A 17844-nucleotide genomic window follows, 5' to 3' on the forward strand; every position below is an offset into this window, starting at 1 on the left:
AACCTAGGTGAGGGTGGTACCGACCATTCATCACATATCCTACCACTAAACTACAAAACTTAGGTTTGAAGGACGAGTGAACCAGTGTAACTTTAGTCACTAGGGACAGCACTGGAGTTCACACAGTGACAGTGCAAATTTCAATGGGCGGTGGTGACCACTTATTATCAGGTCCATTTGCCAGTGTGCCTACATATTTTAAATTAAAAAAATAAGCAAATATTATGTATATTAAACCAACAGACATTAACATATTTATAATCCTATTTGATGATCCACGTGTTCGGGAGATTTTAAATTAAATTAGAATTCTGCACAGATGGCTCATTGTATTGTAAATACTAAGTTCTGATGTATGCCAATTGTTGACACGGTAGACTGATAAATTTACACTTGTTGTTCCATCATCGCTTTTCATGTATACTTGGAAGTCACTTATATATTTTCTTGAAAATGTAAAAAAAATGTAAAACCTCACTAAAAATATGTTATTAACGTAACATCATTTTAATATTCTTATATGTACATTTTTTTTCATTATTATTAATATTTATGTATATGTTATTGCTAGGAGTATAATATGTTTATTAGAAAATTATATTCTTTTCAAATTCCTACCACCTAATAAGAACTTTCTCAGTTGGAACAATTTAGAATCATTTCTAATTGATTATTATCAAAGTAGGTATAGCAAGTATGGTGGTTTTGCATTCGTACGTAATCGGAATGACGCAGATTGGAGATAGTGTCCCGTCATTGCTATTTTCAAATCCCAATATGAATACCATGTTTCCTTATATATTTTTTTAACTTTATTTTATTTAAACATTTATTCAATATCATTGATAAGCTTAAACGTTAAAGCGAATCCTTCTATTTAACAATTTTTTTTTTAAAATAATTCATAAGCTATTATACTTAATTATTACATAATTATGTAATTATACAAAATGTTAATATATATTATTATCATATATTAAGGTGAGAAGTGGTTTGGACAATTATGATATATTGAAATACTTTTCAAATAATTACTTTTGTCTTCGAACGTAAAAGATCCTTATTTTTTCGTCAAATATGGAATCCGTACCTAAACGTGACGATTCTGCTTGTCGGAGCTTTTTGTGCGCAGAGCTACATTAAACGTAAACAAAACATATAAATACAGTTGCCTTCATTGATAACTCTTTGCTCGTTTCCCTTGGAATTTATGATTCAGTGCCGTCGAGTCTCAGTTTCATTTTTAATTCAAATTAAATAAGAATATTACATAAAAATATTCTAACCTATCATTAATATTTTATTGTAAAAAAACAGTCGAAGAAATGCTTTTTGTACCTAAATCATGACCATAAAGCTCATACATATACCTTACTTCCACCAACCCGCATTGTAGCAGCGTGGTGGAGTATGCTCCAAACCTTCTTCTCAAAGGGAGAGGAGGCCTTAGCCCAGCAGTGGGAAATTTACAGGCTGTAAATGTAATGTAATATACCTTACTCTTTTAAATAATAATTTGAAACTACTTTGATATATACTATATTGATATGCATTCAACTAATTTCACTAATATATAAATATTTATAAACATATTTTATGAGATAAAATCCGTGAACGTGTTTCCAAAAGCTATTTTGATACTGGACACAGCATTTTGTCATTGAATGAAGTTTAGTAAGAACCTATTTATAGTACCCATTTTTACGTTACATAAATAAGTAAATATAATAAGTTGTATCTTACTAATAAACATATATAATTTTTTATACTGTTTTAGATGTTTGTGCAATTGTTTGAGACTCATTTATTCGCTATATAATAAATCATTAATAGAATACAATTATTTATTAAAAATCTCTTACTTAAAAATAGAATCGCTACGTACGAATTGCGTTGCATACTTAAGATTTTCTTTAACCATGAGCTCTGAGCCCAATGGTGTACTTTCAATATATATACCATTATATAAAAAAAAGTTTACAGTTTTTATACAACGTTCTAGTATAGCTAAACGCGTTAGAAGAATGGTGAATAATAAATATATTTATGGTCTATAAAATGTATGTATACAACATTCAATTAATATGTACATATGTATTTTAGAAAATATTATAATAACGAATTTATTTTCCTTTGTTTATTGTTATAATAATAGATTGACCCGAACTCGATTTTCAAACCAAAGACTTTGTTTTCTGCAACTTTTTTAAGGCAGCCAATTACTAGGCAGTTAATACTGTAGGATTGTCGGACATAAATGCTTAGGTACTCCTACAACTACTTAAATTATGAATATTAATTAAACATACACATTCTATCTGCTGCAGGATCAAACAAAGTATTAAAGATACAATGATGGTATTCATCATAAAATCGAAATAGAGTTAGAGAATATGGCCAAATCGAAAATAACAGTGTACACAGCCCTACGAGCAGTTTTTTTAGAGACATTACAAATTATCTTATTTTCGGCCTCCAATGAAGTAAACCGTGTGCTACGACAAAAGTCCAAGGGCGTAGAGTCGAAACTACGAATTTCTTATTGCAAATTCTGCGACTTACGTTAATCTATTGGAACTTGCATTTGAATCTCTTCATTACATTAGCGTGATGGAGGTTTTTTTTTCTACTTGTACATTGGTCCGACATCTTTGAGTATTTACTTTGTAACCATTTTAAGTGTAATAATAAATATTGTTACTTAATAGACGTTATATTATATTACGTAGACAATTACGAAACAGCAAAAGAGCGTTCTAATTAAATATGACTTAGGTATTAATTAAAACATATATCTGTTCTATCATCACGTTTTATTTGGCAAGCAATGTGTATTTTTTATTTTATATATAGAATTTTTTTCTGTAATTAGTAATTTTTAATCGTAGTACTTACATTAAGTTAAAACAAAATAATTTATAAGGATTTGAATTCAAGTCTATAACATGATAAATTTAGAGTAAACATTTGAGCAAATAACTATTACGTCATATTTAAAAGATAAACACGGACAAAGAGAACTTAATAATTTAAATTGCAAAACGTATCGTATAATCACTAAAGATTATTAGGAAATAGAACGATTACTAGAGAGAAGAAACGTTTTATAATTAGTTGGACTATTGACAGTGAATTTCGACGCTGCAAATAATAGGCAATTAATTATTCAAAAATAATTGTTGTCACTTTTGATTCAATACATAAAATATAAATGACAGGTTTTGTCCGCTACTAGCATATGACTTAAAAATAAAATGACGAGCAGAAAATAATGCACTGGCAACACTTCAGTAAATCTACATATTATTATATTATATAATGTTAAGGTGACTCTTTTAAAAATTATTTATGATTACCTTTAATAGCTACATTATAACAATAAAAGTTATTAAGCAGGTTTGACGACGTGATTGTGTGTAATTGTAATAATTTTAACTGCTATGTAAATATCAGCATAACTGCTATATAAATATAAACAGTAATTTGTTTAATAATTTTGATGCCCTAGTTTTATTAATCTCATTTTTTCCTTATAACATTTTTCCTAATATGACTTTAAAATGTTATCATAAAAATCAAACTTGAATACACATGTAATACTTTTAAGGAAGATTTTGATAGGTTTTTATTTTACTTTAAATTTTATTAAAAATTGATGTATCTTTACTGTTACAATAAATGAGTGAAAACATTAACGTATCTCAAGTATTAGATGCTGGGTTTAATAAAAATAAAAAAGTGTCTACTATGATCAGTAAGAATTGTTTTGTATGTAATAATATTTCAATTATATACGTATATAGCTATATGTATATAGCTGTAACAGGTTTATATGTTTTATTATTGTTTAAATTATGTTCTGTATCCAGTACCCATTGAATAATTAGAATGGATCTTTATTCATTGATGTAAGCATCAGTTCATAGTGTTTTTTAAATATTTTGATCTTCCATAGATATACAATTTCAACAGAAATACTATTCGTAAACGTCTAAAAATATGTTAGACGTTCTAGAGGTCACTGGTTATTAATGGGTTGATCTTGACTCGTCTAACGAAAATAAAATAAAAGCAAACGCATTAAACATATTTTAGTCTGTATAAATAACGTAATATCCATTAATAATTCTTATAATTTGTTGTATGAAACATTATTTTTTCACGGATTTCAGTAAACAGGAAACTGATATTGTTTTTAATGTGAACTAAATTATATAATCGAATATTTAACTTACTACAGTTTTTTAAATTGTAAAGTAGACGTACAAAGGCGAATAACTTTATGTGTGTGGCCAGATATCATCCATCGATATTGTTATAATTACACTGGCTTACTTGAAGAATCAAGTAGAATACCAGAAAACAATGTTTAAAATGCACCTTGACTGTATTTTGGTCACTAGCAAACCATATTGACTGCGAAAAGGGACATCCAACACACAGATGCATTCTCTATTCCCGCTCAATCAGAGTCTACTGGGATGACAAGCCGACATGACAAGGGAAAGGTCAGATGCAGGACTAAAGGCTTACATGATCTCTGATATGCGAGATTGTAATACTACCAAATGCCTGCTGATTGCTAATATGAATTTCGTAAAAGGAAAACTCGAATCCAATTAAATGTCTTGACTCGTGATTTGAACTGGACATCTGGAATCTGCATGTTTAAACTACTAGAACATAAGTACCGGTCTCTTTATATATATATTGAATTTTAAAAGGACTGATTGACATAACACATATCCGAAACCGGTGAATCTAATATAAGATTTAAATACGTACGGAAATGAAATTCATCACCTAAGAGGGTGAAATTGGGGATGAAAGTATGTATCTAAGTTCACTTAAATAAATATGAAATGCTAATAATATAAAATATATAATGGGTAACAAAATGAATTATTGTACTTATAGACGTTCATCATTTTTTAAGTTAGACATATAGAAATCGGTATTTAAGTTTCATCATCATCATCATCATGATCAGCCTGTGTTATTCCACTGCTGGACGTAGGCCTCCCCCAAGGAGCGCTACTGAGACCGATCTTCGGCCCTTCTCATCCATGTTCTACCGGCCACCTTCCGTACATCGTCGCTCCACCGCGCCGCAGGGCGTCCTACACTACGCTGACCGATTCGCGGTCTCCACTCTAGAACGTTCTTGCCCCAACGGCTATCAGTTCTTCAAACGATGTGACCGGCCCACTGCCTCTTCAGCTGGCTTATCCTCTGAGCTATGTCGACCACTTTCGTTTTCTGTCGGATCACCTACAGATACATAATTAACTCTAACATACTGTTTACTATTATATTATTATATATATATATATATATATTAATGTTGTTTACACCTTTAATGTTGTTTACACCTTTAATGACGTATCATTTTGTATGTTACCCAACAGATATTAATTTTAAGTGCTTAGTGATATGTTGATGGTGTAACTTTTCCAATAAATAAATAAATAAATAAATAAATAAAAAAAAAAAATACTATAATATAATAGACCAACGATGCAGTGCTTAAAGATGGATGGATATCTCATCGGCTAAACGGCTAGTATACCTAATATAGGTGTTTGGTGGAATTTAGTTGTATAGAAACTATGATCTAAAATAAAAGTCAATTACAATATACATAAATTAATTACTGCCTCAAAATAATTAAATAACTCCTCTATGCTTCATTTATATTTTAAAAATGTAAAGTTTCAGTATAGAGTCAGTCTGCATAAAACTGTGTATAAAAATACTTGTATGTCGGCCTGTTGTTGCTAAGTAAAAGTATTGAATTAGTTCCGAATATAATTAAAATGATGATAATAATAAAAGCATAGTATTTTTTTGTTGCGGCTGCCATTTTAGTGATTTAAACATCGTGAATATTTAAATCACCAAAACAGCAATAGATGTTTAACTTAATATAATAATGTAAACTTATTTTAATAATCTATCTATTTTAAATTAATTATTTAGTTAAACACCCTATATTTTTTAATGCTATAAAATTTCCAGATAGCAGAACATGTTTGATATTAAATACATCGCAGGTTTAGAGCAAATTAGGCAGTTAAACAGAAAAACGAAATGTTTACTGGGCGGCGTAGCGTGGCGGGGGCGGGCGGAACGCCTGGGCGCCGACGCGCGGCTCGGCAGTGCTCGCCCGCCCTGGTCCGACACTCGACGTCGGCTCGTCAGCGATACAACACAGCTAACATTAAACGATCATTATATTAATCGGTAAGATATTAAGTGCTTCTCATTCTAAAACTCGCGAAAGTGTATGCAACGTATTGTCCAACGATATTCTTGTGATCTCGGAGTGTATATAGCCGTCTCTATCTAGTTGCACAATTGTTCTCTTTCTATAGCCTCCCCCTACCCTGACTTACGTTTTCGAGGGAGATTAGTCTACTACTGCGACATCTTGACAGGGTAACATTGTCTCTACAGCACGTAAGTTACCTAAAATGATTAAAAGTGTTTATATAATCGGCCTAATTTAGAAAAATATAGTGTTGAAATTACTTTACAATATTGTAAAAATATTGTAGTCGGGCTTATTATGGTAAATTGTTGACGTTTAAGGGTTTTTTTGCTCAATTACTTGTTATTTCGATTTCGATTATTCTCTTAAGTATTTTATGTAATTATTTTCATACATTATATTCATAAAAATTATGTTTAATCTTTTAAGTTCTTCCCAAAAACTTTATACAAGTTCTAGCTTATCCTTTACTTTTATCCTTCGAAGTATAATGTATTTTTATAGCTTTAATTAATAATGTCATAACTTAAGGCTAAAGGTTTCGGTCGTGCGGCATAGGGCCACCTGTTTCATCGGCGACGTTACGCAGCATCGGGAATGCTGTGAATCCGATACGAGAGCGCGCCTCGACTATTTTGGGCGACTCCTATCCGAGCCAAATTTGCAACCTGTACTAATCGACGCGCCTTCGAGTATTTTTGTATTCGTTTCACAATACTTTTTTTTTCGATTTGCATCACTCAGCACTTACGTAGTTTATAAAGTAGGTCTCGTTGACATTGTAATAAATGAATCTCGCGGAAAAATAATCTGTTAACGTTAAAAAAACATTTGCAGCGGTATGCGATAGAGATCAGCAAAACAGCAAAATATATCCGACATTGGCCTTCGTTCTTGGCCTCAATAATATTTCTGTTTTTAGTTTAAAAATTTCAACATATAAATTATGTATTCTTTTAGTTGGCCTATAATTAAATACGTGTATTTCTGGAAGAGTATCCCATACTTTCACTTATAAGAAAAACTATATTTCAAACAATTTTTTTTTGTTATTTTAAAAAGTAGTGATTCTTAGATCTAGCTCAATTTTTAAAATAACCTCAACAATCTTTTTTTCCATATTATGCGGATTTCTTAAATTCTAATATTATAAGGAAAATAGACGGTAATATGAGATGATAATTTTATTGTTTGGCCATTTATAAAAAGCAATTAAGCTCATTTTTTATTTCTTATTTCAGATCAGATAAATTTCAGTATTATTTATGTCTTTACATGAATCAATCACTTGTAATATTTAATTGCAATTCGGAATCCTTAAGTGCACATATCTTTCAGAAAGTCCATCCCTGTTCAACCGAAGGTTGATGAATGGCGATTCTGCTTTTCTAAATATAGATCAATGACGCAAATACATACTTTAAGCATTTCATAGGAAGTTCTAAGAAGACCGTAAATTAATTGAGAAAAGTCTATGTAGGTGGAAAGTTTAGACTAGTTTAAATTAATAATTTAAGAGTGTTTGCTTTATGTTTACATACCTAAGTGTGTCATGTTACATTCGTGATAGATCATAAACAACTTAGAATTATTTGTATTAACTCAGTCAACCGTATTTCGCAAATCGTCTATAGTTCAATTTCTGCAAATTTTGAAATATTAATTGTACTTAAAATATGTTGATAAATTTGTTCATATATAGACCGTGATATTTAACAGCGAGCTTACATAATTAAAATTATTTAGCGACCTGGCCGGTGACTTATCCACGTTGAAACTAGCAACAAGGTCGTGACAAACATGAAAATAGCTGAACGATGATCAAGCATTAGTAAAAACGATCGTTCTCGAGTAATTCTCTACATCAGTGAGATTGGCGGTGAGCCAAGTCTATGGGCCATTCGAAGCAACGCAGCTACGGAGATGGCTATTTGTGGCCCAGATGCTAACGTTGCATACGTCATTGCTCTATTTACGATGAACGCTAGCGCTATTGTATTTATTATGTCACCTGAACGACAAGAGATACAAAATATATTTATTTCCAAGTGAACAACTAAAATTAAATGATATATTTATGTTGATCCTAAATAACGTCTAAGGAAATTATATAATAATATCACTAAATCTACTTAAAATTGTATATACAAGGGTTGAACATGACCTCTTGGATTCTAACGCCCTTATTGTAACTTGTAGAGCACCTCGTGGAAGGTTTCAATTGGAAATAAAGTATTCTTAAGCTCTTACATACTTCTTATTTCTTTATAGAATGAAGATTAACCTTGATATTCTTTACAGAACACGAGCACGACATAAATCGCCAAAATGTTTAAAAGTCATTTAGAAATGATTGGCAGAAATGAGACGCCATCGAAGAAAGCCAGATTTTGGCAATCCTTCGTGCGTTCTCTAAAAGGTATAATTAAAACATATTTATCAATAGTAAATAATTCAAAACATAACACGAATAATATCATGTATAAAATATAAATATATCAAAAGAATTTTTTTTCACCGTATTTTTAATTTTGTAACTAGGGTCGGAAGATATCAGAGCCGAGGAAAGGTACAGGCCATCGCGCCGCAGCGTTTTCCCAGAGCTGTTGTCAACCTACCCCTACAGCAAATCTATCTACGATGACCCCGTTGGCGCCGCTGAAAGGATCACCGTACCCGGATACCGCTACCTTCCAGTGCACCGTGAAGTATATGGATACTCCCCGCGCCCTATCTACGCACACAACTACCCTCGCTCCCTGGAACAGTACAGGCCAAGTTAGTATCACACAATAACAATATTTTCGACCCGTCTACGATTGACGCTATGGCAAACATTTTTTAAAGACTTTAAAGCTTGTATTAATATCGAGCATTGATAAAATAATTCGCATATATAACACACCTAGGACTTTTTGAACACAAGTGTAACTTTGTTTATTGTTTTTATTATATTATCAATTGTATTCATGCTTGTCAATATTAATTTAATTATTATATTACATCTATGTATATAGCTCATATTTTATTTAACTTTTCAACAAATCTTACGGTCTCTGTATATTACATAATTATCATTATCGTTGTCAAGGAACCATACTTTTAACAATTTTGATCGATGTAAATATTGGCATTATTATTTTAATTGTTTCAGCAAAAACCGGAGCTGCTTAAAATAGTTTTTAAGCATGTTCAGTTACCATGAATATTTGAGTTCATGATTATACAGATGTCATCGAAGAAACATCTTCAAAAAAAAAACTATAGATTAAATTTTCGATATATAACGAGAAAAACGAAATGAACATCATTCATAATCATCGTTTTATTAGTTGTATTAAATATTTGTATTGTTAAAATTTTGTATAATTTTATTAAATAAAACTTATGCATTTAAATCATGACGTGGATCCTGTTGAAAGCTCGGAGATTTAATTGATGATGAATCGATAGCCATTACATTTATTTTACACAACCACAGACATTTTTGATTCGATATTAAAATTGTCTCTGTTCATATTTATGTTGTACGTGTTAACGTGTGACTGTGCTCCGCTTCACAATGTCTAAATGTTACATATGTATCTTTTAAAGGTTACTTTATAGAATGTTCGTAGCAAATAAGCAAACAGTGAAAATCATCATTATAAGATTATATATTCTTGTATATGTTTAGTTGTTGCTTATGTATTTTATTCAGCATTTAATGTTTGCTTGCGTCATAATTCACCATTGCATGTAATATTTAATAGAAATCATCTCTTACACATAACATTTACTCACACTTATAAATACCATAAGCCTGTATTCGACGTCATTGTTAAATCTTCAAGCATTTCCCAGGTCACAATTACTTTTATTTCAATTGTACCCTACCTAAGCTAAGATTAAAATCAAATTGTTCGAATCTAAAATCCGTTCAACACAAAAAGAGGTAAGTTCTACGTAGGAGCGATGATTATTACTATCTCTCCGTGTTAATTTTCATTATATATTTAAGCTTTCGCTCAATATCTATCTAACAATTACTAAAACTATATACTCTTATATGTTATGTAAATATACATATATAGCTGAAATTGAGTGACCTTTGAATATTTTTTTATCTGCATTAAACATTTTTGTGAATTCCTTAAAAAGTCCATTTCATCGGATTGACAAACGTCACGTTTTTTTTCTTTTGTTTTCCCTTAATTATTCTTGTTTGGTTTATTTTGTCGGTAAATAAAATACATATTTGTATTGTTGATTTATTAAAATTTAATTCTTTCAACAGTTTACCATGTACCGAGACGTGTGCGACGAGGTGTTGACCCGTTCGACTCTCACAAGGCGTGGCAGGACCACCTCGACAGACTTGCCGCCATCGATCGCTTGTACCCCTCTCGCTACGGTCTTTACCTAAAGGACCGTGCATACCCCATCACCGACTTTTCCGCTCCCGTCGTCGACAATCTCTCGCCTAGGAGCCTTAAAGGCATCGAATATGAACCCGACTCCAAACCTCACTGGGGAACAGGTAAATTCTAAATAACTATTTGCACGGTACATTAAGCTAGACTAAGCCGCAAAGGCCAAGATTTGTCCATTCGATTTTTACTATAGATAATCGATATTACGTATAGAATATTCATGTCAACATGTTTGTTGACTTTGCATTATATTATACGTTTTGCGTCTTTTTATGTGTCTCGTAAAAGCTGGTTATTGTTAGAATTACGAATGGACGATACTCGGTGTGTGAGCTGGTTCACGTTATAAACTTGGTAATGAATGGCTCCAATAGTTTCATAGATAGTTTATTAAAAACTTTGATACATATCTTATTGGAACATTCATGCCTATGTGAATCACGTGAATTCAGAACATTGTAAACGAACCATCACTCACTGTTAGATTCAATATGAATTGAATTGAAACTGATTAGCGAGAGAGTGCTAGCGTTAATTAAAATGTTTTAAATTTGTGAAAAGAGTGTACATTCCTTTTTACACAAGTTTAAAATTTACAAACAGTTATCTTAGGAACTAAGATTTTGATACATCATGTTTGTTAACGTTTTCATCTTATTAAACTTTACACTATTGTTGAAATTTGTTTCAAAATTCTGTACATATAAACCTGTTATATTGTTTACGCTATATCGACATCATATTTAGTATGAATTGGTTTTAAATAAATCATTGTTAATCAAGACCCTCGACTAGAATAGGCTTTGAAAATTATTATATATAAATACTTTTACTGTTACACCGTACTTTATAAATAGTACAAATTAATTACATTAACTAACCCATTCATATTTTTTTTATTAAAATTTAAAAGACCAATACGTGTTTTGATTTTGTAGTTTAGTACCCCCTTTCATTATCGACGACAAATTTATAAATTTTTATTTAAGATTTTCCTTAATACAATTGTGTAATAACGTCTGGCATACATAAGCTTTCATTCAACATGTGCATGTACTGCATTGTATATAGCGAAACACTCACTGGAATGTTCACTTTACTAAGTGCGATAATCATATCAGTGAACACTGCACTCGTTACAAATTTAAAATGGAGTAATAAAATAAAAATACCACGCTTTAAGTCATGGATTTGTTTGCGTGGTATTCACTGTGAGCCTTACCGTGAAGGAGCGTGGCCATCGAGGATTTCGGACGTATTCAAAAAGGACCCTTTTTTTGCTGATGCTGAAAAATGGGCCGATTTTGACCGCTCGCTCCGAGGGAGATCTCCCACACCTGTGAAGCCGAGGATTAGTCCACCGCGAGACTGTGAGGTCGCATTCGATGCCGACGGTAAGGGCAACAGACGATCATTTTCCGTAAAATCCCTTCTTTATATAACTATTTAATAATTCTGTACTATTTCAATCCTCTTGGAATTGATCACCGTCTTCACTCCAGCACTTAAGTCACATTAATTATTGAGTAACTGGATTTTCTGATCAAGCGTATATTATTAAATGTATCCGTTGAATAAGTAATCAGGACGTTCTTATTCACAATAAAACAATCTTTGTAGAGTTAATCTTGAGTGTATGTGTTCTTTGTATAAACATTTTGTTGCATGAAGGGAGTTTTTATCACATATCACAGATAAAATTAATAGCCATTATAATTAATACCCACCATTTTGTGATTTAACCAGAGTTTTCAGATTATAACTCATGTTCAAAGCATGTGCAATTGTACATATGTAATATATCTATATATTTAAGTATTATATCTATAAAGTAAAACTAAAGCCTATTTTGTGTAGTGATATTTAAAATAAGTTAAATTTGATTAAAATGTGATACAATTGCCATGCCTAGAAGATTCAAGTATATTATTGAACTAATGGTCAAGTATTTTTTACAAAAAATAGCCTTATTGTTGGTTAATGAAAAGAGCTTTCATTTTTAATAATCTAACACGCAGGTATACTTAAACAAAACGTTTAAGCATCAAACGTGTATTTACTTAGTTTGATCATACTTTTTTGTAGTTCTGTATGTCTTACTTGGATGTTAGTTTATAGTTATAAATGTAATGCTGCTTCATCTATTTAATAATGTAGGTGTTGCTTTAGTGCTTGTATCCGGTGCAGGAGCGATGACGAAATTAAAATGTCTGTTGTCCCGGCAATAATAATTGTGACCTATAGGTGCACCGCTATACAACGCCGGAGGACTGCGGCGCAGGCCTTGGGCCGACATTTTCAACCCGAGCCCATCCTTGCCTATCTCGGCGATCACGAGAGACCCCTTCTGGTACGACTGGCCGGAGCTGAGACCCATGGCACGATGGGATCGCAGCCCATCATACATCCGCGACTCGTACCTTTCGCCTGTCAAACGCACCTTCCTCTGGGACAAACATCCGATCAGACCTTTAGGTTAGTGAGTTGCTGTATATATGAAAGAAGCTTTACTTGTAAAATTTGGTCTGTCTTCTCATCGATTCGGCAGCTCCGATCATTGTTAATTTTTTAACAAGCTTAACGACGTATCTTAATTATAAATCTCTGGTCATAACAGATCTAATGGTCTACGACAGGTTCACAGTGGATGATTTGAGCAAGACTTTACCCTTCATTCATAGTCTGTAATACAAGCATCAGGTATCTCTTCAATGGGTAAAAAGGATTTATGTAACCTGATTTTGTTGAAGTTGTTAGAACTTTTATATTGTGTGTACCCATTGTGCTATGATGCATTCTGTAGACCGTATAGTTCACGTCATGAGTAGAATTATTTTACCAGAAAGCCATAATTACCACATAACACCATTTAATTACGAAAAATATTTTTACTAACGCCTTTTTAAAAGTACCATAACAATGTATTCAATGTCAATCCCAAAAAGAATGTTTCTATTATCCCAGTCCATGCGATGTCTTATAATATTATCTTAGGCGGTTTATCTATTACGCAATCGATAAATGTTTAAAAATATCTCCTTCGCCCGCACGATTTGTTTCTGATACATTTTATTTTTTGTAAAGAAATTCATTATAAAATTTAGTGAGTTAAATTATTTTGTATCAACACGAACATTTGGTGCACTTTTTTAGCACACTTACGTACCTAGAGTATATAAAAAAATATGAAAAAGGAAAGAACATCACACATACACATATATACATGCCAGGATTTTTATTTAAAAATTACATCGACTATTTACACGATTGGGTATTTTGACAAATTAGGTTGTTGCTGTATGTAGTTGTTTTTATTGTAAAAAAATATTGATAACCGGTTTTATTTTCAGCTGCTGCTTTCTAAAGGGCCTGTCATCGAACCCTACTTCTTAAGTTAAACTTTACAAAGCCTATTATTAAATTTATTTTATAATTGTTCTCCTGTATCAATAATGACTATGTTACATAAAATGTTAAATGCAAATAAATATCCGGTATACATTTCTTCAAGAACTCAAAGACTGCAATAACATAGTTACTGCCATGGAAATGAACTTTGTTAAAATAATTTGTTTTTATTATTATTATTATTTTTATGTACTTCAAACAAAACAAGAAAAAATCAATAAAAAACAAAAAGCCTAAATTTTGTTTTATTTTTCAATAAAGTATTATGAAGTATCTATCTAAGGAAGACCTATTAGAAAAAGTTCTCTTAGTTATAAAAGATCTAAAAAGAATAGACAGTTGGTATATTTGTTTACAAGGTACTCAATTGTTGATTTCGGATTCGAATCTTATTACTTTAGATATCCTTATTTAAGAAAATTATTTATTATTTTCGATATTTTCTTTTATAAATACAAGAACGTGTAATTCATGCTTCAATCGTCTCAATTTAAAGCACGAATTCACGTGCTGAAATTTGGCCTCTTATAAAATGATCCTTGATCTGAATTGGTCACGAAATTGTCATAAATGATTAGAGATTTTTAGTAATATATCACAAACATTTGGTCTTAAATTCCTAGGCTATAGGAAACTCTCTGCCGCCTAAAATGAATTGTGTAAATCGTGTCTCAAAAATAATTTATATGGTCAAAAAATGGTTGCAATTGATAAATTAATTTTATAATTGTTCAATATTATCCGCTATTATCCGCATTTATCATATACACTTATCCGATATTATCCGCTTTTTTAAATATAATAATCTGAAATAGCTTTTTCTAATTAGAACGTTAAAATATTAATTTTGCAATATTGAGCAAATATCCTGGAATATTACGAAATTACACCCTGGGTTAGCAGTATAAAAATAATCACGAGAAGTTTAAAATTACAATGTGGGACTCGCCGGTCAAACTAGTACACCGGAATACCCACTAAAAAATCAGCAGCAGGTACCCTCTCAGTCTCTTCGGCATTCGGCAAACATTATTTAGAAACACTTTGAATTTTCTAGTTACTTTCGATGCTCATTTTACCTCAGATACGCACAATATAATATCTGTAAGCAGGCAAACAAAAATAAATATTTGCATTGAATCAAGTATAAAATTCAACGGAATACTTCCTTTTTGGGGTTGACTGCAAATGAAAAATAAGAATTGCCTAAAAAATAAAAATGGCTACTAAATTATTTTATAATATCTGCCTCTGGAGCTAATGGTTAAAGACTTCCAATACTAATAGTGGTGCAGTAGTGAAAATGTAATACAAACTGTGCAAATAAATGTACATAAATCATTTGATCATGGTTTATTTATCTTGACAGAACTATATATTGAGATTATATTGGTGCGATTTAAGTGAGACCTATTAAAGACCTATACAACAACATTATTTTAAGAAATACTATTCTGCTATTATAGTCAAATATTTTTAACATCCAATGATATTATACGTGCAAAATGGTGCCATCGTTATAATAAATGTTTTCTATGCAGAGGTCTAGGTCGAGAGGCTTAAATTACAAAATAATAACAATACGGAATACTGCACATCGAATAAGAAACATCGTCATATAAAATCGGTAATATACAGTAGAGCATATTTCCATTTGACTATAAATCTGCTTTGTTATTTAAGTTAGTGTGCGTGTGGCCACGTAGATACTTTAAATGTAGCAATAGAACTCGCACTTTAGCAGCTTACATTGCACACTCGAACTGTAGCGATTGAAAAAAGTAGAACGCTTCATCGTGGACAAACTATAGTAATGTATTACTCCAAGAGGCAGATATATGCACATTATGTAGCACAATGAGCAGCATAACCTTTCTTGCAGACCATTTTGTCGGTGATCTTCTACTGTTTTATTCATCGAACAATTCAGGACTGCCAAAAATTCACAAAAAAGAAAATTTACAGAATAGTTTAAATATCAGAGCTTTTGATACCTGTCTCTGATATTCCTTGTTTTCAGAAGGATTCCGAATATAGGCATCAGAGGCAGGCATGATCAATTAATATAATAACATGTTTTTTTATAAATTAGAAGCGCTGTTGATAAACTATGCAATGTTATCATGGCATCCTTAATGGTACAATCATCACTATTAGTAATATCTGCTCCAAGCTAAATTATGCTTATAAATTGTTAGGCTATGTTAGCATAGCTAAACATTTTATGTTTTTTAAAACTTGAATTAATAGGTATTTATTGTTAATTTTGAGATGATATATTTTGGAAAGCCTCTTTTCACTAAATTATATGAAAAAAATATTTTTCTGGTTATGGGCGCTAAGCATCTATTTATTTTTACTGAAAGATATCTGAATGTCAATAAAATATATAAAATTAAGTTTTAATACTTTCAGTTATTTAATTGAAAAAATAATAGTTTTTAAATAACACTAAAACAAATGTATGTTACTATAAAATGATGACAAGTTAAATATCAAAATAAACAAGTATGATATAAAAGATTAAAAATAATTGAGCTTTAATAAAGTTAAGAAAACGGAGGTTTCGATAAATCAATTTTACAATTATTAAAAACTGTGTATTGCTTATTTTGTGTTTTATAAATTAAATAATCCGAATAGACCAATAAATATTATTTTCAATAAACACTAACCATAAAGAATAAAATGACTTAAAATATTTTAATCTAAGCCAATAATTGAAACTCAATTTCAAACGAAATTAAAAAATCAGACAAATGTCAAAGCAAAGAAGGCAGAAGCTTGATAATTGACGTTTGTGATTTGAATTTTAAAATAACGTTCGTTATAAACAACAAAGTATCAACAACATACATTTTATAAACAGAAAAATGTGGTTCTATTATATTTAATAAAAGTTGTCTGTGTATTTAATGTTTAATTTCTTTACAACATGGGTGAAAAAAACGATAACCAAATGGATGATGCAAATATAAGTAGTGCTGAAGTAACTTTTGACAATTTAACTATATTAAAAGAATTCAGTAACATAGCCAACCTTGTCAGGTAATTCTTATTACAGTTATGTATGTATTGCGTTATTCAGATATATAATCATTTTAATAATATGTGTTTTAAACATCACTTTTTATTAACTGCTTGTATCTGTTTTAGAAATGAGGATTTTCTGGACACAGTACCCAAAGCTAAATTAAAAAGAGTAAAATGGGTTCCCATGTTTAATTGCTTGAAACAAGGCATATTCGATGAAATGGTGCAGGAACTTAGCTCTATGTGGGAATTTGAAAATATGCCAGAGAAACTTGAAGTTTTAGAAAAGCAAAAAGAAAAATTTGCAGAAATAAATCCAGAAAGAACCGTTTGGTAAATTAACATTCATAAATTCGTTAAACATAAAGCCATTTTCTTTTAATATCAAATACTTAAACTATTGTCTAGTAAACCTGCCATAAATAAGTTTTTAATTGTGCTTATATTTGCATTGTGCATATATATTGTAGATCTTTTTCTATTTGTTGTAGTATTCTATTGTCGTTCATCAGTTTAAAGGGTGAATGAGCCAGTAAAATACACATGAACATCTTAGTTCGCAGGGTTGTATGTGTTTAGTGATGTAAGGGGATGGTTAATATCTATAACAGTGTTAATGTCTAAAATCTATTCCAACCACCAGAGGACAAAAGCTAAATAAACAGAATTTGACATTGAGTTGATGCTATCATCGGCCAAGCTTGAATAACCTATGGAAAA

At 31.0% G+C, this 17844-nt stretch overlaps 2 protein-coding genes across 12 annotated transcripts in view; both read left to right on the top strand.

The window, feature by feature from the left end:
* Positions 1–6054: 6054 nt before the first annotated feature.
* On the top strand, positions 6055–14329 carry LOC113399053 (uncharacterized). 10 transcript variants are annotated; one of them, XM_026638068.2, is made up of 8 exons: positions 6055–6243; positions 8573–8690; positions 8813–9049; positions 10548–10790; positions 11913–12077; positions 12928–13158; positions 13301–13398; positions 14034–14329. In XM_026638068.2, exons 2-7 carry the CDS (start codon positions 8600–8602, stop codon positions 13369–13371), a joined length of 1038 nt encoding a protein of 345 aa, XP_026493853.1. In that variant the 5' UTR covers positions 6055–6243; positions 8573–8599; the 3' UTR covers positions 13372–13398; positions 14034–14329. The 10 variants fall into 10 exon arrangements, with proteins under 10 accessions (XP_026493853.1, XP_026493854.1, XP_026493856.1 ...); XM_026638069.2 differs by having other exon boundaries at positions 13301–13383; XM_064217033.1 differs by lacking the exon at positions 6055–6243 and adding an exon at positions 6275–6459 and having other exon boundaries at positions 13301–13383.
* A 2540-nt stretch (positions 14330–16869) lies between these two features.
* Positions 16870–17844, top strand: part of LOC113399155 (uncharacterized) — a 180293-nt gene continuing 179318 nt past the window's right edge. For both annotated transcript variants that reach the window (XR_010309357.1, XM_026638228.2), the window contains exons 1-2: positions 16870–17139; positions 17248–17457. Coding sequence is in view for 1 of the 2 variants with exons in the window: in XM_026638228.2 (XP_026494013.2) it covers positions 17027–17139; positions 17248–17457 (323 nt within the window). In the remaining variant the exon portion in view is untranslated. The remainder of the gene's footprint in view (positions 17140–17247; positions 17458–17844) is intronic.

The sequence above is a fragment of the Vanessa tameamea genome, chromosome 15 (assembly GCF_037043105.1).
Source record: "Vanessa tameamea isolate UH-Manoa-2023 chromosome 15, ilVanTame1 primary haplotype, whole genome shotgun sequence".
Taxonomy (NCBI): domain Eukaryota; kingdom Metazoa; phylum Arthropoda; class Insecta; order Lepidoptera; family Nymphalidae; genus Vanessa; species Vanessa tameamea.